Below are 22,193 nucleotides of genomic sequence, written 5' to 3' on the forward strand. Positions count from 1 at the left end.
TTAGATGAAATACTCTGTTTAGAAAGGTAACAAAGCTTTGCACTCAAATTCATCTCTTCTAATCACTGTCACATTTCCTGTGCTACTTTATGCTATTGAATACTTATGAAAACACATAGCGGTCCATATTCTGAGCCTATTTTGGTCACTTAACTGGTTGTGCTTTTTTCACTTTTTGCAGCTGACTGCTCAGAGAAATTACAAGAAATCTTTTTGAGTTTTAGAAAAATACATCCTAGGAATTTCTGTTCTTCTCAGAAACATTTTTTCCTTGGTTGAGGGGCAGTGGCTGTTTAGGGAGAAATTTCAGTTTGGTAACCTTAGTTCTTTGCGTTAATTTTTGTTCTTGCCTGTGTTCAGATAGGAGATTGTATTTATGTATAGTAGAGTAGGTCAAAGTTAGCCAGTTACTTTTGCTCTAAAACCTTTCCTAGAATGTTATATTAAGTTCTTCATGTTCTTCAAGATGGAGCTGCTACTTAATTAATTTTCAAGTTCAAGGGTTCAAGGGTTATACCTCCAAATCTTTCATGCTTTTCTAAAAGTCCCAAATACCGTGAACAAAAAAAAAAAATATTTAAGATACTAATGTTAAAAGGAACTCTAGTCTTCTAGGAAGGTGAAAAGGTAGGATAACCATGAAAAACAGAAAGTAACCCATCTTTTCTCTGATACTCTTTTCCAAATTGCTTTTGGTTTTTATTTCATTAAGATTTGTTATATTTCAATTTTAGCCCTCCATGCATAGTACTGTGTTTTCACTGTTAGGTTTTACGCTACTTCAAAGACACTTTTATGTAATGTATCTATTTTAATAGATTAAGGAATTATACTTTTACTTGAAAAAGTTCTGTGGATTTTGTGGAAAGAATAATGAAATCATTAATCACTAACCATTTTACTGAGAGGCTAATATTTAAAAATAAAAACTTAAAAGCATTAGAAGCATTTTTAAAATGAAACAAGCCTACTCCTATCTCTGTTTTTTTCCCTATATATTTTACCTCTGAGGTTCTGTTTCACCCAGTTCTTTGGAATCTTACTGTGGATTCTTTGAATTAGGAAGAAGTGAAGCTGTAATAACTTTATTTGCAATAATTGGATCAGTTAGGGGGCATTTGGATGCCTGCTGTGGGCCCTTCTTTTTTTAGTTCGTTCCAAGCCCATAGCAGCAGAGACACACATCCCAAGAGTGTGAATCTGCCGGAGCAAAACTCTCAAAACTACAGTTGTAGGTAAGTAACTTTTTACTCTTACCTTTTAAGTTCTTATCCATCTCCTCTCCCTTTCGTCTCATGACCCATTTCCCCCAAAAGTTCCCCAAAGAAGAAGCTAATAGAAGAACACTATTAAGAATTAATTGTTTATTTATGTTTAATTTTTGTAGCCAATTAATGAAATGACAGAATGTCTAATTATAGCCAGTAGACTAGTATTAATTTCAAAACTATGTTATAGGGGGTTTATTCCCTTAAAAATGGAGCTACAAGTGTAGTCATTTGTATAATAATATATAGTCACTAATACCACAAGATGAATGACACAGTGTAAAACATAAACAATTGTGTCTCCACATAGGAGGAGAATGTTAGAATTAGGTATCATGTACTTTGTGTATAAAAGCTTTTGTTAGGTCTGGATTTCATGTGACTTAATGGATGAGCCTGGCACCTCATGTGGTTTCTCCAGGTAAAGCAGTTTTGCAACCTCCAGTTCTATAGATGAGAGGGTGGAATTATTTGGGTGTCTGTTCAGACATGTATTAAGAAAAATAAGGGGAAGAAATTCCTCTTCTAACAAGAGAAATAGCAATTAAGTGGTACAATGTTTTCAGCTGTCTAGGAAAAATTACTTTCTTTAATATTTTTTATGAAGAATTAAGTACTGATTGCCAGAAGAAAAAAATCTGCAAAGGCATATTTTTTGAATGGTATTTCTGTTATCTTGGTGCTCTTGTGTAACATCAAATAAAATTCCTCATTTATCCCAGGTTACATAAGGTAGTGCAGAAACCTCTCTTCAGCTGGTATAGAAAATAACTAAAACCTCACAGTTTAATCAGGTCTATTTTTTAATTTGTAGCATAAATTAAGATTAGAGAATTAAATTTAAATTGCATGTAATGTGTTCTCTTAATTATACATGTTAGATGGATGGGATGACTTTCAATATTACTTAACCAATAAGATCCTTATTTTGTTCTAAAATCTTGAATGGTTTTAAGTCTTGATAAAGAAATGGCATACAAAATTTGAAATCTTGTCAAGAGTTTAATCCCAGCATTTCTATAGCTCGTAGTCACTAAATTCACTCTGACATCAACCTAAGGCGGCACAGATTTTTTTCATCATCATGAAGTATAAATGTTAGTTAATCTAATTAGCTGAAGATGTTTTTGAGTGTGAGGTATGTTGTCAGTATGAAATCAACATCTGGAAGGGAGATTTCAAAGTCATTGATTATTTCTAATGTTAGCTGTTTCTACAAATGAGTTGGATATCTTAATTTTTAAGTGACATGTAAAATAAGTAGTTTTCATTAAGTTTACTGTTAGTGTTTTGCTTTTTTCTTGTGAAATTAGGTGCTGCATTGTGTATTTCAACATAATTGCACTTCATGTTTTGCTCAGGTACATTAACAATTGAGTTTAAGAAATTATGATTCTTAAAGCAATCATGTGGATAAAACTCAGCATTTGCAACAGGAAAAATATATCTCATAAATAAATTAAAATCAAATTGTTTGTAAAAGCAGTATTAAATTCAGGAAGGCTGAGTTACGGTTTCCAATTTCTAAACAAGTACAGAAGCTTGAATATGCTTTTCTGGAGTTAAATTCTTGTTCTTTTCTAGCGTAATACTTCCTTTTGATTGCTATATTTGACAGGGAATAATGGCTTCCTAGACATTCTTAAGTAGAAAATATCATAAGATCACATTTAACTCTCCAGGTATGCTGATAACATTATTGTCATATTTAGGAAAAAAACCCCACAACTTTAGGAAAATAAAGATTCTGGAGTCTACTGTACTCTTTAAGACATGTCAAAGACTCCTGTAGTCTTTTTGTGTTTTGTCCTCAATGAGTGTGGGCATCTCTCCTGTGGGACTTTCCTTTTTGCCTAGAAGCTTGATAAAGAATGGACTGCTGAAAATTAGCATCTGTTTCTATTCAGATTGTCAGAAATCCCTTCCTCTGAATTGCAGCAGCTGGAAGCCCTTTCATCTCTACTTCAGAGACTTTAAAATTACGTTCTCTTCTATAAAGCTTCCTATACCAGGTTCATAACTATACTTCTTAGTTTTTTTCTGTAAGTGAGAGAGCAAGCAGTGAGATTTTTTTTTTTTGTCCCGTGTTTGCTGAGTCTCTCCTTAAAGGGGAGAAGCAAGTACTTTGGAAATCTCTTCTACTGATGGGAAGCATTCTCTCTGGTTGTTCAAGTGTTTGTTTATTAGCTTTTGGCTTTGCGGGGAGGTCAAGTGAGAGCAAACTCTCTTGATCAGTAATGTTGAAAGTTCATGAAGAAGTAGAAAGATAATGGATATTTGCCCTCATTCCATTGGGAGATCATCCATCAGTACCATTAAAGTAATTTGAAACCTTCCTTGCACCTGGGTTAGATTGATGGGCTTAGGTTCCGGGCAAAGTTGGTCAACTTCGAACAAATCTGTGAAAATTAACTAAGAAAATACTTGTCAGTAAACACAGATTTGTTATTTAGATACACAGTTTTGTGTTACCTGTTGAAAATTCCTAATCTTGACTGTTTGCATAAGATAAGCATTTAATTGGTCTCTGGCTGATTTGTCTCTGACATTGTTTTAAAATGGAAGAATTGGCAATAAGTCGTAACTGCTTAGAACAGGTATATTTGTTTTAAATTTATTCATTGCTGATTTCCGTAATACAAGTAAATGGTATTTTAAGTGGAGTGGAGGTGTATCCCAGTAATCTCTGACCAATGTTAGGCTTTAAAGAATAAAAATCTTAATTGCTATGCTTTAAAAAAAGTTTGTACTGGAGTCATCAAAATGGTTCATCCAGAATTAAACATTAGACTGTCAGTCTTCCTTGTGGTTCTGAAGGGGTGTACATTCACAGTTTACCATCTTGGATATGAAGTATCCAGTTGAATCCCTTACAAGATGTTGTAGAAGTGATAGTTTTATCTGTTCTGTCTTTGAAGTTATTCAAGATCATTCAGCAATTGGTTGATTTTAACATCTACCAAACAGTAGATGCTGTAATTCTGCTCAAATAAAGCTTAGTAACAATGCACATACTTATTATTTAGACTTGTTACCTTCTCAGAGGTATTTTTAAGAGGCCCATTTCAGTTTGCTAGGGCAAGCAGTTCTAGAAGTTTTTAGGCTATCATCCTAATCACACTTCCTCGTTGAAATAGTTTGGTCTGGGATTTAACACAATTGCCAGGTTTGCAAGAAACCAGTAGCATCAGAGACTTCATCACTGGTTTTGCGTTGGTGTTGTGGCTGTTGGTTTGGAAAGGCCTCAGGTTAAATGGAAGAATGGAGATCCTCCAGCTGAAGTACAGCTCCCTTCATCCAGCTGCTGTCTCTAGCAGCATCCAAGCATAACCACTTCCAGGATGGGTATTCTTCAAATCATGATTTACTCACATTTGCAGCAGAAATATATTTGAAGATTTCTTATTCCAGAACAGAAGTTCCATATTAATTAATGAAGTTCTAAATCTGAAAGTATTCGTCATTTTGGCACAAAGATATTTTCAAAGATCAAGGCCACAACATGTCTTCAGGATAGGAGGACAAATGAGAGATAACTGCTTGGAAATCCAGAGCATCTTTTTTTCCATTTCAGACTTGTGGTTCCTGTGTACTTTTTAGAATGAGGTACCTTATGATCTTATTTTCCATACCAAGGTACTTCCTTTGAGTAAGCATGTTGCAATATAAAGAGAATGTCCATGTGGATTTGCCAAACCCAAAGGATGTATACCTATGAGAATCACCGTGCTCTGAACAGTTACAGATTTGTTACAGGAAATTGAACAAAATGTAGTTACCTCTAAGTCACATCTGTTTTCTTGGTGGAGGAATGAGTAATGTTGCTAAAAAGAAAAGAATCTGAAAACAACAGACTTGGATAACTGAAACCTAATATAGTCAGAAAGCTCTTCTGTGGTGACTACATATTCATTTTGTTACGAAAACTGTTACAAAGAATGAAGTAAAAAGATACTGATCACACTTTATTGGTCTAAAGAGCTTGTGAGCCTACATGTTCAGAACTGTGAGAAGCTTTGAAACTAGGTCTGCAGGACTGGAAAGCAAAATAGAAGTCTGATATTTTGGCCATGTTCTAGATGCTGACAATACAGAGAAATTCTACTGTGTATGGAATGAAGTGGATGTAGCCTGGATACTGATGCCTTGAAGGATATGAAGTATATTTGAGTAGATACTGTAAAAGTTCTTCAGTTCTCTATTTGTCAAAACCCTAAGGGGTCTTGTGTCTTATGAATTAACAAAGCAGATGTATACAATCTTGCATATATTTGATTGTAAAAGAGAAGATATGAAGACAAATGTTTTCAGAGGGTAATTATTACTCTCACCTCACCTGTCTAATTCTCTGTTACTATTTTTTTATATTTCAAAGTGAGTTCATGAACTTACAAAGATCTTGAAGCTCAGTGGTCTACTTCATCTTTGAGATTTCTGCAGCTATCACAGCTACTTAAGTTTTTGCACTCATTCTTCGGAGTTTTTTTTTTTTCATTATGTTCACTGAAGATCATGATACTGTGTGCTCATCCTACCTTTTGTGTCCTGGTTCACTTTGATATTTGATATACTTGGGCCAGCTTTTTTGTCCGAAGTCCAGAAATACCATAGAGGCAATACAGTCATGGTCAATCTAGTTCTGAGAATCAACATCAAAATGCACGGAAAATATCAAGAAATCTGTGAGTAATCTGTAACTCTGTCTGCAATTACCTTGCCATTTAGGAAAAGAAAACTTTGAAGGCATCCCTTTCTTCTCAGATAAAATGTCAACAAGTTGTGGTTATAATATCTTTCTAAAGCATCAGTGGTCAGTTGTCAAGAGAAATGAAGAAGGAACATCAGAAGAGCTTTGTATTTGAGGGACTGTGTATGCGAAGTTGAGCTACAATCATCTACTTATATGTTCTCAACTTACAATTTGACATTTTGGATGAAGAGCAGCAGCTTTTTGAGCGTGGTCAGTTACAGAAGTTCAAGCGAGAAAAATGGTTCTACTTGAATTGTTTTGGTTGTTTAATCTTGGAGCCTTCAGCATGAGGGCTCAGAAAGGTGAGTTTTGGTTGATCCAGCTACAGCTGTTTAAGGCATCACAGCTTCTGGCCATCTGTCTTGCTCCTATAGTATAAGTAACAGAGGGAAACATTTGCTTGGCTCTTAGTTGACTCGTTTAGCCTGGTAGGTTAGTGCAGTCCATCTTCACTAGTGCCTTAGGTGATGCATTAGAAAATCAAATGGAAAACTTGTGGAAGTATGAATGCATCTTCCCTTCTGCTACAGCTGATGAGGAATAGTTAAAGGAATGGGGCAGGTAACTGATAACAGGAATATCTTAAAGGCTACTGTTAGATTCACCATCAGAGCTTCACAGGACTTTTTCAGTGTGGTTTCACTGTGGCTGATGTTTCTGAGACAAAATAAGAAAGCTGACTGACTTTTTCTAAAGAACACAAGTTTCTTAATTTGTGTTTAAAAATTTAAAGAGTTTTAACTGAGAAATAAGGTGATAATGTGTGTGGGTGTATGTGTATTAATGTATATGTTTGTTGTTGTTTGTTTTTTGTTTCTTTTTAAATATTAGTCTGTTGGAAGTCTCTATTCATGACCATTCCTAAGACCTGCCATGGAACTCATTGAGGTCAAGGACCGCTTAGTTAGAGGGGGGAAAACTTCTTTTGTCACTACATGAAGGTTGCAAAAAAATATATTTGTTTTACTCAATACCATTGGGAAATAATCTATACAACTTGCTGTATAAATCCAAGTAGTATTACAGTGAAAGCAAAAATCTCCATGCTAAAAAGCTGCACCCTTTAATTGGCAAACCTGTTTTGCTTCACATGGCTATCATAAAGTTGGCCAACATTTCTACAGCTTTTTGTTGAACTCTGGAAAGTTCCATGTTTGCAGTTGTCCAGTTTCTGCATGGAGTTTATTGCATATGTCTATAGTATCTTCCAGCCATTAATATTGTACATAAATTTTGACTTCTAGGATTTCTAGATTTGAGAATTAAAAATGATGGGGAAAAAAGTCTATCCACATCACTGGAATTGAGCATGTTACTAATTGTTATTGTTTCTAATGTTAATTTTGGACATGATCCTTCAGAGTCTTAATTCTTATAAATAAAAATCTTCTACAAATATAGGAGAAATTAGAAGCCATATGTTAAAATTCTCGTCTACAATTTGAGAGGGTGTGGTGGGTTTTTTTCCCCTTGAGTTTATATCCATAATTCTTGATTGCATCCTCCTTACCACTGATTCTATTGCTCTCAAAATGAGAGCTGGCTCATTACATCTGGCTATAATCCAGGCACAAAAAAAATTATTTTTCTTGTATTACAATTGTGGTCTTGACATTTTGACAACAGATAATCAACAGAATATCCAGCCTATGTTTAGTAATTCCTTAGATTTAAAGTAATGTTCCTGCATTACAAAGAAAGTCATTGGGGTTTTTGAGAAATTACAGAATTTTAGTTGAGAAGTGAGAGTAAAAACCTTAGTACAGGTAGGGCTTTTTGGTTTTCACAGCAGAAATTACTTTTAGTTTAGAGTACCATGCTGGTAGCATAAATAGGCTGTAGTTTAAATGAATAGAACATGATTTTTTTTTTCTTATATTTGCATGTACTTCTCATTTCTGTGAATTCTACCACATTACAGGGTGTATAGTTGGCTCATTTTCTGTATTCTACTAAATGATTCTTAGCATAAATTTAAAGGCGTATTGCACAATCAAGCTTTTGTCACTACACAAAATTGTCAAGGGAGATTTTGTTTCATCCATGAAAAGCATAATGGTCGCAAAGGGAAAATACTCAAGCCTTTAAGTGTGTAGTGGCCTCTTGACTAATACTTATGTAGACTCCAACTCTTAGTGTACTGCATTGCTTCAAATAAAAGCATGGTGTGTTGGAGTTATTTTAATTATTTTTGTTTGTTGTTTATATTTTCCCTGGTTAACATTTCTGTGAAGTCCAATCGATGCACTGAACCAAGTAGGGAGAACCTCTGTCTTAATCATTGCAGGTCCTTGCTTAGTGTGTGTGTAATAAAGCCAGTTGAATCTGCAATAGGAAATCTTTTATAGTAGTGTTTCTCAAAAAGTTGCTGTGGAGATGTACCTTAACTTCATCTTTGCAGACTTCTGCTTCAGGGGTAATTGGTTAGTTTGGTGGTTTTAAGAGTTTGTTTGTTTGTTTGTTTTTTGTCCTTATGTATTGCAGCTGCTTTATTAGAAGGCTCTCTTGGGAATCATACAGGGACTTAGATTTCAAATGCTTTGAGGGTGGTTTTATTTTTAGTTAATAATTGGCACCTGTGGTGGACTGGTAATGAATGACAGTCTGAACACATTAAGAAGTATTAGCTAGGGAAATTCTGGTTTTGCTGATAAATGGAATTTGCAGTATGTGTATATACATTATGAGGAGGATTAATGGGTGGGAGTGGAGGGGAATGGATGTTCTTGCCTGGACATTTACTGGTCTCTATATATAATCTGTGATTTTTCTTTTTAACTTCCAGATAAACCTCTGAAGAAACGAAAACAAGAAAACAAACCACAGGAGGCTGGAGGTGCTACTGGAGGAAACAGAGCTTCTCAGGAGACAGGTTCTGCAGGAAATGGGGCAAGGCCAGCATTGATGGTTAGTATCGATCTGCAGCAAGCAGGAAGAGCAGACTCTCAGGCAACAATAACTCAGGATTTGGACAACATCAAAAAACCTGAAGAAATAAAGCAGTATGATGGGTTTGTGTGTGTTCCCCAAGAAGACACTGTTGGAGTTCTTAAATATAAACCTGAAAACCATCCTGAGATTTTTAGGAAAAAGACAGACTTTGAGGGTCAAAAGATGGATATGCAGCAAAACGAAAACAGGCAAATGGAATTTCAGCAAAATGAGAGCAGAAGGTTGGAAAGCAAACACATCGAGAACAAACAGTTAGAAGCTAAACATGAAAGCCGACAAGTAGAAGTGAAACAAAATGAAAACAGACAGACAGAATCAAAACAAAACGAGAGCAGGCAAACGGAGACTAAGCAAAATGAGGGAAAACAAAATAATGGCAAGCAGGAAATAAGGCAGAGGCCTGAAACACCAAAACAGAAGAGTGAAGGGAGGCCTGAAACACCAAAACAGAAGAGTGAAGGGAGGCCTGAAACACCAAAACAGAAGAGTGAAGGGAGGCCTGAAACACCAAAACATAGACATGATAACAGGAGGGACTCCTGTAAACCATTGTCAGATAAGAAAATTGAAATAACTAGGCATAAACTAGATGTGAAACCTGACCCTTCAAGGATAAAACCTGAAAGTAGGTCTGATCCAACAAAACAAAGGCCTGATGGGCGTTCAGTTTCTGATGCACTGAGGCGTGACCATGATAGCCTTAAACAAAGATCAGAGGACAGGGCAGAGTCAGAGAGATACAGAGGAGATCCATCCAAAATGAGAAGGCCTGAATATTTGAGATCCTCAAACAAAAGTGAACATGATTCTAAGCATGGTATTAAATCTGACAGTTCAAAACCTGAGAAATTTGAAAGGAAACATAGGCATGAGTCTGGTGAATCAAGGGAAAGATTTTCTTCTGGGGATCCAAAATCAAGGCCTGACAGCCCTCGTATTAAACAGGAAGGCAAAGGAGATTCTAGTAAATCAAGACTTGATAAGCCTGGTTTTAAATCACCCAACAGCAAGGATGAACGAAGGACAGATGGGAGTAAAAGTAAACTAGATAGTAATAAAGCACATGCTGATAATAAGGCGGAGTTTCCCAGTTATTTGCTGGGGGCAAGATCTGGTGCATTGAAACATTTTGTCATTCCAAAAATTAAGCGTGATAAAGATGGCAATGTAACTCAGGAGTCACGGAAAACTGAATTTAGAGGTGAACAGAAGGACAAAGTAGAGAAGATTGGGCTAGTTGAAGATCTAAATAAAGGAGCTAAACCTGTAGTTGTCCTTCAAAAGCTTTCTTTGGATGATGTGCAGAAATTTATTAAGGATAGAGAAGATAAATCAAGGGGCTCTTGTTTTAAACCTAACAAGAACAAGTCCTCCAAATCTAATAAAGGTAAGACTATATTTTTAATATTAATCAAGTTGGGGTTTTTTTACCCTCCTTTTCTTTTAGGTTTTAGGTTTGCTGCTTCTGTGGTTAGAAATTAAATGCAATCATTTAAGTAATTTATGTGCTTGCTTATAATGGTGGTTTTGGGGAACAAAGTGAAACTTGTCTATGGGTTTGTCTAGACTGGAAATCTTGCTACAAGGTGCCTGAAATGATTTATTTACTTCAGCTCAAGTACGTAATGTGGAAACACTTGAATAGTCTTAAGCTGCTCTTCATCTAGCTTACCTAGGTAATTTATCCAGTGAAACATAACTGCTGTATTTATGATTTGAACTGGTTTCAGTGTGTCTATATAAGAACTAGAACTACTGTAAGTCAGTCAGTATACCTGGAGTGATGGGAATTACTGAGTATACAAGCCCCAAGATTTTTTTATGTTTTTATTTGAAACTAAAATGTTTTTCCAAGGCATGTTTTGACATGATGAGATTTGAACACAGATGCGGAGTCTCATCTGTCTCTTTTACACTATGAACACAGCTGTGTGACAATAAGCTTGCAAGCAGGATCTGGTTTTAGGAGAATTCAGGTATCATTGTCTCTGTGGCCCACTGTATGCATGAAGAGGAAAGGAACTGGTAAACAATTGGCTGACATTTTCAAATCAGTGATATGGACAGGAAATAATTCAGAATAGTTTGTAGGCTGATTGTCTCTTCTGCAGTTTAACATTTTTAAAATAAGATTGCTTTACATCTCGGTGCTCTAATTTTGTCTTTAGTTTTATAGTGAAATAGATAATTTCATGTTGTGAAATAGATGTTATAACTGGTCAGGGTTCGTTATTAATATTTGAAGAATTTAAATTTCTTACATAGAAATGTTTATTCTGTTGTCATGTCTCTTAAGTAGAGAAACCAAGTGGCAGGGAAGAGGATTTTAGCTGCATACAGGATGAGTTAGGAATGAAGTTCAGTTTTAACATTAATTTGAGATGAAAATGTTCTTTGTATTTAATCTGATAAGAAATGGTGTAGAACTAAAGAAATGTATAAAAAATGTTTGTGTGCATGTGAAGAGTTGGTATCTGGATCATGTATTTATTGTGTTCCATCTGTTCTCTAACATGTTTGTATTAACTCTTAAACACTTAATTCAGGATGTGGATTATATATTTGTGAAATATTAGACTCCTTGTTGAATTTCTTTTTTGTTATTTTGGAAACATGAACATTTTCCCTTTCCTTTGTCAAGTTCAGAAAAGGCAAATTTCCATTTCTAGTAAGAGGTATCAAGAGCATTATGAGATCTTTGAATTATGAGATCAAGAACATTATGAGATCTTTGTTGTCAGTCTAGTGTGAAGATTTCAGATGAATCCTTTATGATCTTGATAGGGAACGCTGAAAACTTTCTGATGGAACTCAGGTCAAGTCTCAAAAGACTGGATTTCAAATTTACACCGTTCTATGTGCATAAAATGATCTATTTTTAGAGACCTAAAAGCCATATACAGTGCACATATGTTCTCTAAAATCTGTCTGAAGTGCTTTTTTGTAGTCTGTGTTGTATGCTGTTATTTGTATAAAATGTTCTAGTGATGTGTAAAGGATTTAGTGAGTCCTGTCTGATTGGCATGACTGTATTAGCTGTGTCACAGGAGCGACATTTTAATTTTAAAGTCAGATTTAGAATTTTCTGCAATGTTTTTGTGAACTTTTCTGAAGTTGTATTTCTTAAGTATTCTCAAATAACTTGGTACCTATTTTCCAGGGAAAGAAGGTGTTTGAATCTGGTATCAGTCTTTTTGCTATTGTATAAAGAATGAGGCTGTTAAAATGACTAGAGCTAGCTTTCATGAAAAGACTAATGTTGTGACTGTTTCTCTTACAAATCAAATTTTGAGCATTGAGACAGGTAGATTTTGGAGAAAGTGTCTTTGAACTCAAGATTTTTCATGTGTATTTTTAGTTTTAATTTTTTTTTGCTCCACTTCTGGTAACTAGCTTCCTAGGAGATATAATGGTAAATCACTAGGTAAACCCAAATATTTGAAAAGGTTTATAGTTTGTAAAGATATCTCTTCATAAGCCAGTCTTTTTGTCATCAGCTTACTGATTCAGAAGATATTAATGACATTACCACAATGTCCTCTCTTCAGTTTAGAGAAATAGTGTTCACTCTTTTATTCTGTGGCATTTTTAGTTGTAAACATTCTAATACACTAGGAAATGTAATTTTCATAACATTATTTATTTAGTTCATCCTATATTTCCTAATAGATTGTAGCAATTCTTTTGTAGTATTGACTTTTAGCATCATTATTCCATTTCTTACATCCTTGTTATTTCATGTAGCTTAGTATATTTTGCTTTATCTTCCCTTATTTTACTTCCTTGTGTTTCCTGTCCTTTATTTTTGCTTTCTCATCCATCCCTTCCCCAGTGAAATGTCTTCTCTTGGCTTTGTCATATACACGTAGTTGCTGTGGTTTATCTGAAATCCAGTTTAAAACAGGACTAATTCAGCAAGTTGGAAACACCATTTAGGTACTTACTCTGTTGTAAGGGACTAATGCTCATTCATTATAAAACTCAGTAAAAATGCTTTATTTTAAGCTAAAGTAAAAGCTTTGCAAACTGAAAGTCTGTACAACTTTCTACATTGTTTCAGTAAATTTGAAAATCATATTTGTTTTGCACAGGGATAAGACTTGCATTGTACTGCAAAAAGACAAAGGAGCATTTTAATAGAATTTTATAGACAGGTTTAGAATTTTGTTGCTATATGAATAGGAGGGATAGACATAGCATATGACTGTTAATATTGAATGATCCCAACAGTCACTTTTAGCATTTACAATGAAGCAGCTCTTTTCTTTCTCTCCTGATCTTTGAGCATTTTTCTGAAAGATTCACTTTAGTTTGGTGGAAATCTGTGGAAAATTTTTTCATAGTCTTTTTGTTAGGAGGTCTTACAGTGAAATTTTGTAGCCTTTTGTCCAGATCAGAATTAATGATAACACTTTTTTCTTCTGGCTATAACATCTGTTAATTCCTTTTTCTTGGTTTTAATGCAACTGTGTTTTCGGGCGATCCATGAAAATTTCACCTCTGAGTTTGTGCCTGCAGTGAGGAGGTTGTGTTTGCTATCCTTTTCAGAGCTTCAGCGAATACCTTTTCTGCTGCTTGTTAGAGCTATACTGATCAGCTGTGTTGGGATGGGAGATGTTAACAGTTTCAGTTACTGCATTCTGAACAAGACAATTTTTGCTTTGTTAAAGCATGAAAAAGATACCAGTAATGAGAGAAACTGTAATTGTCTGTGTAAGGAAATGTCTGACTTGGTTTGCGATATGTTTGAAGGGTTGTTTTTCCAAAATAAGGATGATAAATATAATGCAAGTTTTGCTTTGATGACAAATGAGAGAATGTTATCTTAAGACTTGTGTAAAGGCACAAGTTTTGGGTCTTCCAGTTATTAACAAAGAAAAGTTCATTGTTTAAAAAAAAATAAATAAAAATCTGATCTGAAGGCTGTTCCTTCATTGTGTAGATTGTTACAGGATTTAACTACCTGTACAACACAAAACCTTAGGCACACATTTTTATTGCTTTCTACTAGTCTTCCTAAATGTACCGCATACTCTGCTGCTGTAGTCTCTAATTTGAGTGATTTACTATTTCTTCAAAGGTGCTTCGTGCTCTTCATACATATTCTTACAGGATCAACTAAAAAACTTACTATCCAATCATTTTTATGCTGTAGAGTTAAAACAATGCTTTGAAATTTTTCTGTGTTCTGTCCTTGTGTGGTTTCTTGGGGTTTATTTTGTTGTTCTGTTTGTTTTGGTTTGGTTATGTTCTTTTTCATTCCAGGTGACCTTTTTCAGAGCCTGTAGTAACTATAATTTGACATGTGATGTGATGGTCTATCTTTGAGTTCTAGCACAGCTGAAAAAAAATCTCACTTGTGAAGCAAAGTAATAAATTAGATGCTTATCTTCTAGGTAGGAGTGACAGAAAAAGGGAATATTCCAGGATGAAAAGCTGTATCCGGGTGGTTTACTTACTAATCCAATTTGTAATGCATCTTACAGATTTCTAACTACCTTAGCAGAGCTAGTCACAAATATTTCTGATACAGTGAGAACTGTAGACAAAAAGGAAGTATCAGTATTAAACATTAAAATCCTTCATGTGTAGGACTTCTATAAGTACTAAAATGTTTAGCAATTTTATCAAGTAGCTTATGGATATTAACACATCAAGAAAAATTTAGAGTTCTCTGAAATTTATTTCCAAATTAACTATCTTTATGCTGAGCAGACCCATTGTATTCACTGAAATGAGTGGGGCAAGCAGCTGTACTGAATGGAAGAAACTGGAGTAAAATGTATTTCCTTGGGAAAGGAAAAGGGTATAATCAACCTACTTACTATAGATTGTGCTTTTGTGAAAATTAGATTTGTGAAAGTTTGCAATTCTACAAATCTTGAAATCTGAGTTTCTGGTAGCAAATGTATTTACCTGTGGGAAAGCCAGAGGAATAACCCACTAAGTATTTTGCATGTGCATGCACTTGCATGTGGACATGTCACAGCTTTCTCTGAAGTTCTACAGAAATTGTCATATTTCAGAGAAATCTCTTAAACTCTAAATTTAAGTGGAATTTTGAACGAAATTCCTCTATCATAAGAATTCTGCAGTCTTCCTGTTTTTCATCTTTTCTGAGATATTAGTGACTAGCTCTTTTCAACTTGCTAGAAGAGGAGCTGGCTGTCCTTTACTGAAAGATACGTTTGTAGAGACTCCATTTCAATATACACTTTGTCCATTTAGTTGTTATTTTTTTTCTCCTTTCTGGATTGGACAGATTCACAGTTTGGAAAACATTTCAGGCACTGTTTAGTTAAAAAACAAACTATATATAGCCATTTAAATCCAATAGTCTACAAAGAACTTATTTCTAGTATGGTTTGCATCAGAGTGGATCACTTCTGCTTGTAGGGATTTTTTACGTATGGTGTGTCTGTCCTGTCCAAGAAAGTATGTTGAGATTGGCATGGGCATTGTGCATACTCTCTGGGGCCTTCATTTTTGGTGCTAATTTTTCAGAAGTAAATGTTGGATAAACTGCTGTCTGTAGGCAGCAGAGATTCATCTGTTTGCACACTGGAGTCCTTTCCTGTGTTGATCTGTTACTAGTACAACGGGAGACATTTTCAGCACAGTGCTTTGTCTGGAGGCTGCTTTAGTTACTTCCTACTTTAGACCTTGCTATTAAGGTAAATATTTTGATTCTTGCTCTTGCAATTGTTCTTAAGTTTTCTCTGAATAATAATAGTGAACTTTGCATGTTGCACATCTAGTTCTGAGCAGCAACAACAGACTTGACCAAACCCTCCATTTTCATTTTACTTTGATTCATACAAAATGTGACATTTCTCTCTACAGATTTAGGAGTGCATTCTTTAATTTTTTTTATTTTGGAAAAATTATTTTGGCACATGAAAGTAATAGAAGTTTATTACCTGATTTATCAGAGGATTTTTGAAGATTGCATGTTCTTGTTTTGCAACTGTACAAGATATCTTCGGTTTTTAATACAATAAATAGAGTTGGCTTAAATTTCAATGCATATGTTCAAAAGCAATGACAGTGAAATCCAAGTTCAGTCCCTTGACACTGGATCTTAAAAATGTGCAGCACTGTATTTACTTCAGCTGCTACTTTTGCTCCGTTTTACTGGTGAGTACTGCTATATTTTTTGTGAAGTGTCTTGCAAAAATTGACTGCTCTAGCCACCTTTTGTTGATTTTTATAAAGATAAAAAGCCAGATAATAGCAATAAGGAGTAAAATAAGTTATGGCTGTAGTTGCCACAGCAGTCAGAGGAGGTTATATATATGATTTCTTTTGGCATCTTTGGAGAGTCGATGTTGGGTATATTCCCTGCTTTCTGCCTGGACTGTTAGGGGTGCTCTTAAGAAATCTCTTGGCTCTTGCCAAACAATGTGAGTAGCTTCTGAGAGTATTTTGTACTACTATACATTAATTTTTAAATATGTGCTGTTGGCAGTGATAACCTCTGCTACATCTTGGAATTATTCCATTGCTGTGTCCAAATTCTTCTCCAACCCACCAGCCTAGCTGGGTCCTAATTTCCAAAGACAGATCTAAGGACCAAGAGTATAAACAAGGAGTCTGAACTTTTTGTCCTTGTTGTAGCCCAAGGCTGGGAGTCTTGCCTCTGCTCCAGCACTGGGGCAGATGAAGAAAAATTGTTTTGAAATATTTATTCAAGCAGGTTCTATAGAATGACATAGGATATACTTCTACTTAGAACTACTTCTCTCCCTCCTACCAAATCTGTTGCAGCTGAGAATCCTGTGGGTGCAGTCCCTTGGGTCGTGGTGAGGGCATATCAGCCTCCCACCCTGTTTCTGGTATGTGAGCTGACCTCAGGAGTTAGCCTTTCACGGATATAGTCAGAAGGTGAGGGTCAGCTGTACAGATGATGTAGAGGTATATCTGTCTGTGTAAGCTTTAAGGCAGAAGGAGATGGAAGAGGAAAGCTGCTGGAGTTAATGCACTGCTTCTCAGATTATTTTCATCAGTGTTCATTTGACGGTGTGTTTTTCAGATGATTGATAATGGTGTTGAGATTAAAGTGGAACGTCTGTCTTATGAGCAGACGTATCTTCCTCATACCTTAAATTCCACTTTGAGAAAATGGTTGTGATTTCCTTCTGTCTTCTGTTTTTGAAAGGCTCCAGAGCACAAAATTACTTGGAGTAGTGTGAAGCTTTTGGGCAAGGAAGTCTGACCACCTAGGACTCAGTGCACCCTGTAAAAAACATGCTGGGGTATTTTAAGGGAGAGCCTGGTGGAAAGCCTGTAATTAAATATATACACTTAGCAAAAAAAAATTATAGCTTTAGCCAGTAAGCTGTTAATCAATGGCCCTTTGCACTGTGTTGCCTGAGTGCTATACTGTAACAGTACTTACCTATTCTAAAAGGGTGTTTATTTTCCTAACATCTTTATAAAGTGGGGAAATATGTTTATCCCCTCTTTTTTTTTTTTTTTTTTCTTGTAGTGTTTTTTTTTTTTCTTTTTAGTTCTCTCTTTTTAAAATCTAAAATAAAACCGTATCTGCATGAATGATTGTAATAGAATTAAGCTGTGTGTCTGTGCTGTTGGAGTTACCATAACAGGGCTATCCAACCTGAAGGCAGCACTCTTGTTTTGGAGTAAAAGTATATTTTATTTAATTTAGCACAGAGTTCTGAGTTTCTTAGAGCTAATCTAGAAAGAAACTGCTTTACATTCTGCCTATACATACGAGGTTTTATCAGTGTAGTTATAGTGGTGACCCAAAATTACTTGAGAAAGTTGGACAGGTGTTGATGCATAAGGGAGGAGCATCCTCTATTAGATAAATACATGTTCTCAGGAGGACATATAAGGAAAGTGAGATATCTGTGAAATAACAGAAAGACTGGATAAATACCAGCAAAATAAGAATGGTCCATAGCAGGTAATGTCCTGTTTGGAAAAAAGATCAGCAAGAGGAGGCCAAAACAGCACCAATCTGCAGGGGTTTATTTATAATGTCAAAATGACCATGTGTGAAAATTCATTACTACAGAAATTTCAGAATACAGGAAGTGCTTGGACCACCCCAAATAAGTTGCATTGTTCCCACTTAAACCCTTGTGTGTTATTTTATATAATCAGAATTTCCTCGGTTGAAAAACACCTTCAAGATCATGGATTCCAACCATGATCCATTAGCCAAACATTGACAAGACCTTAGTTAAGCTATATCCCTAAGTACTGTGTCTATAATGTCTTGATAATTGGAAAAAAGTTGCATTTTAAAATACAAGGTATATAGAGAGAGATTATAAATATGAAATTGCATGAACTGCAGTTTTGCCATGTGCAGACTATATAGCCCACAGAAATGGAGAAGACTATTTATGGGAGGCTAATTTTTCCAAAACACTTCATGAATGTGAACCTTACTTGTGAAATTAACTTAAGTACTTGTTCATGTGCCATGATAGATCTATGTGGAAACATGTCACTTTGATGTCACAATTGTTTTAAACACATATAAGCAAACCTGTGTGGATTGTTTCCACTGTATTAAGTGTCTCTTTAGAAAGGAAAGTAGCAATTTGGAGTTAAGGTTTCTAAATGTACTTGAATCTTGATAGCTTGTTAGTTCATTGGAAATTGCACCAAAATGTGAACTATGCATCTGTTTTCCCTAATTTGGAAAGTAAAGATAAATCAGTAAAGAACATAACAAAGTTTATTAGTGTTGGTTTTGTTTTTATGGCAGGAATGGCCTTTCTGATCCTGGAAAGCTTACCTAAGCATCAGCAAGCATTGTCCTCTTTTCCATAACTAATTTGAACACATTGGTGGTTATGTCAAAAAATAATTTTACAATCCATATTGAATGGATCCAGTAAAAGTCCATAATTATATTACCTTTTTTTTGATGTTCAATATCTCTTGAAGACATTCATCTGCCTGGATCAGGGGAATGTATTTGACTTGCAAATTTACAGCAAAGTGATTTTGGATCCTTCTAAAGATTAGATAGCTGTAAATCCTAGGTAAAGTTAAAGGCTGTTGAACAGACCTGAAAATACCCATCAAATTATCAACAAAAAACAATGCTGAGCTTTAAGCAAGATCTGTGCCTTTCCATACTTCTTTTAAGCCATACATGAAGAAGGGAGGCACAACATCGACTAGAAATTTGTTGAAATCTTTCTGCTATAGATGTCAAAACCCTTTGGAAAGCTTCTCAGAATAAAATACAATATGGTAGGAGGCTTACAGGCTAATAATTTTTAGCTAAGGTTTTCTGGTGATAAACAACTTCTATTTTGTCACAAATTGCTCTGTGAGAAAACAAGAATCTGGGTGGTTAATGGATATTCAGTAACAGCTGAAGATTCTTGAATACCTTCAGTAGAAAAGCTTTTAATAATAGAAATCAAACAAAAACAAGAATTTACTTTCAGCTTAAGTCATACATACATACATATACAGTATAGCTTATGTTTTGAGAAGCTCTGAAGAAGTGACTGTTCAAGGATGTGGTTCTGTGTGAGTGATTATTATTGCAGCTATTCTGTACCTTTTTCAACATTAATGTAGTTTGCTAGCATTCTTATTAACTTGTATTTAACTTTGCCTTATTTTTGAGGCATTCTTGTTAACTTGTGAAGTAGCTTTTCAGTAAAGTTATTTACTCCATAGGTATTTTAAAAAATGTAACTGGAGGCAAATGTAACTGATCAAAGTGGAAACACCAGTGCAGGTCCCAGCTCTAATCAAACTTACCAAAGAAATTGAAAAATCTCTATCAACATGCCCAGTAGAGCGAATAGTGCCTCATCTACGTGTTTTTTAAAATACCTCCAGAGATGGTAACTCTACCACCTCCCTGTGCAGCCCCTTCCAATGCCTGTCTACTCTCAGTAAAGAAAAACTTCCTAAAATCTAGTCTAGACTTCCCTGGTTGCAACTTCAGACCATTTCCTCTAGTTCTGTTGTTATTTATATGAGAAAAGGCCAACACGAACCTCCCTTACAACCTCCTTTCAGGTAGTTGTAGAGAACGATAAAAATCCCCCCTCGGCTTCCTCTTCTTCAAACTAAATAATCCCAGTTCCCTCAGCCTCTCCTCATAGGACTTCTTGTCCAGACCCTTCACAAGCTTAATTTCACTTCTCTGGACACATGTTGCATATTCTTATAATTTTTTTTAAGGTATTCCCTAAACTGAAAAGACATTAACATGGGTTTTATATAACCTTATGTTTGTTGCCATGTCACTGGATTCTAATGCTAACTGGATTCTCTTTTAAGTATTCCTTTACTCCCCCCAAAAACAGAAGCAGTACTTTTTTTATAAAACGTAGAGTTACAAAAGAAGGAATTGAGTAAGATGTTTCTAGTGAAGATTGAGTTGCCCCAATTCAAAGTAACATAAATAATAGTGTATTAATAACTTTTTAAATGGAGTCCCAGAGTGTATCATGTCCCTGGATTTCTTACGAAAAGATAGGGAGTCTTCTTCCATGTGTATCAGTATTCTAGATGCATTTGCAGTCATGTTTAGCTCCTTTGTACTTCATGAGTAAATTTGGTTATTTACAGTCATCAGCAGCTATTAAAAGATTGAGTGGTGTTCTGTCCTGGGAACAAAATCAATAAGGAAAGCACAAATATTCCTAGGAAGTGGGAGAGTAGTAGGCGGTGATTTTTTGTTTGTTTGTTTGTTGTTTGGCTTTTTAATGCAACTTTTGTTCCTTTATGTGTGGCTGATTCTTGCAGTGTCTCTGTTTAGCCGTTTTTGCTGTAGACTTTATGCTGTGCATTTAGTTCTGCTGATTTAAGTGAAATCAACAACAGTGCATAAAATTGAGAGTATGTGTTAGAGACCCAGGATCCAAGGCCTTCACGATTTCACCTGTGGAATTGTCTTAAAATTTGTGTTTGCTTATTTTGCTGAAGGTTAAGTCTGGATGTAAGCCATGTGTCTTCAGGCACTGTATAGGCATACAACAAGTCATGTAGTCTTAGTATGGGGACACCACTGCATGGGCGTGGCTGTGCAGCATCCAAATTGGTCCTGGCTGTCATCCAGTCAGCTGGTGCTTAACAACATAATGGAACTGATCTGCCCATGCTGGCATACTTGTGCCTCTCCTCAGTCAAGTGCCCAGACCACAGAGAATAATCATGTCACTGCAATGCAGTCAAGCCACACTGTGAAAAGTATGATGGTATTTTTGAAAGCAATATTGGGAATTTAGATAACTTTGGCAGGTGGTAATTATCTGAGAAGGGCAACACAAGTCAGTGAGAGTGGCCACTTCAGGTAGAAAATAGGGTTAACTTTTGACTATTTGTGTTACTTTATAGAAGCTTCCTTTTTTAGATATTTCAGTTTGAAATTCCTAGTATTTTAAGTTAAATAACTTTTTTATCCATGTAAATCAGCTGCCTTGCAGAATGTATTTGAGAATTATATAAAAAAATTACCTGATCATTTTCTGATCATTTCAAGCACCTAATGCTTGAAAAAGTTTTGAAGGCAGTTCTTATATATGTAAATATAAGTGAAACAATAAATGGGAGTTCTTAAATTTGTTGCTAGAAACTATCTTCCCATATTAAGGGGTATTCTAATTCCAGCTAAAGATGTTTGAAGAGAAAAAGAAAGAAAAAGACTAATCTTAGATCAGAAGAAAGGATGCTAGTGGAAAAATTGAAATAAATTTTAGAAAATTAGGTTGCTAATGCAGGTATAAAATGGAATTACCATACAAAAAATACTTTTTTAGAACTATATGTGTGTACACAGAAGTTGGCAGCTGATTTCCTCTAAATAATACAGGATGTCTTGGGAAGGAAGATAGATGCTTCTCACAAAGATGTTTTTCATAAACTGGAAATAGGTTAATAGTTTAGTCTGATAATCTTCAAGTCTGTCCAATAGGTCCTTTGATAATTAAAGATATCAAATAAAGAAAATTCAAATACTTCAGAATTAATGATTTACTTGAATCAGTTGTGAAAATTTTGACTGCAAGTCTTCATTCTCACTGCATGTGGGTCTAGCCACAGTTACAAAATGCAATGCAAGTGGTGTGCTGATGTCTACCGATGTGGAAAAGAAGCCTGATGCGGGCCAGCAGTGTTTATCCATATTCAATAGAAGTCTTTTCACCTTAGTTTGTAACAAAATCAGCAACAATTTGAGTTTTATTAGAAAACTTCTAGTGGGGGGGTAAGAAAAA

General features: G+C 35.3%; 1 protein-coding gene across 7 annotated transcripts in view; it reads left to right on the forward strand.

The window, feature by feature from the left end:
• The window catches only part of NIPBL (NIPBL cohesin loading factor), a 147,700-nt gene that overhangs the window by 84,843 nt on the left and 40,664 nt on the right, over nt 1–22,193 (forward strand). For 4 of the 7 annotated variants that reach the window (XM_071730992.1, XM_071730991.1, XM_071730993.1 and 1 more), the window contains one exon: nt 8,804–10,357. The exons of 2 other annotated variants lie outside the window; for them this stretch is intronic. In XM_071730992.1, the coding sequence (XP_071587093.1) occupies nt 8,804–10,357 (1,554 nt within the window). Of the gene's footprint in view, nt 1–6,289; nt 6,321–8,803; nt 10,358–22,193 lie in introns of those variants that run through there. One more of the 7 variants, XM_071730995.1, reaches the window with a different exon arrangement.

This window comes from Heliangelus exortis, chromosome Z (genome assembly GCF_036169615.1).
Source record: "Heliangelus exortis chromosome Z, bHelExo1.hap1, whole genome shotgun sequence".
Lineage (NCBI taxonomy): Eukaryota > Metazoa > Chordata > Aves > Apodiformes > Trochilidae > Heliangelus > Heliangelus exortis.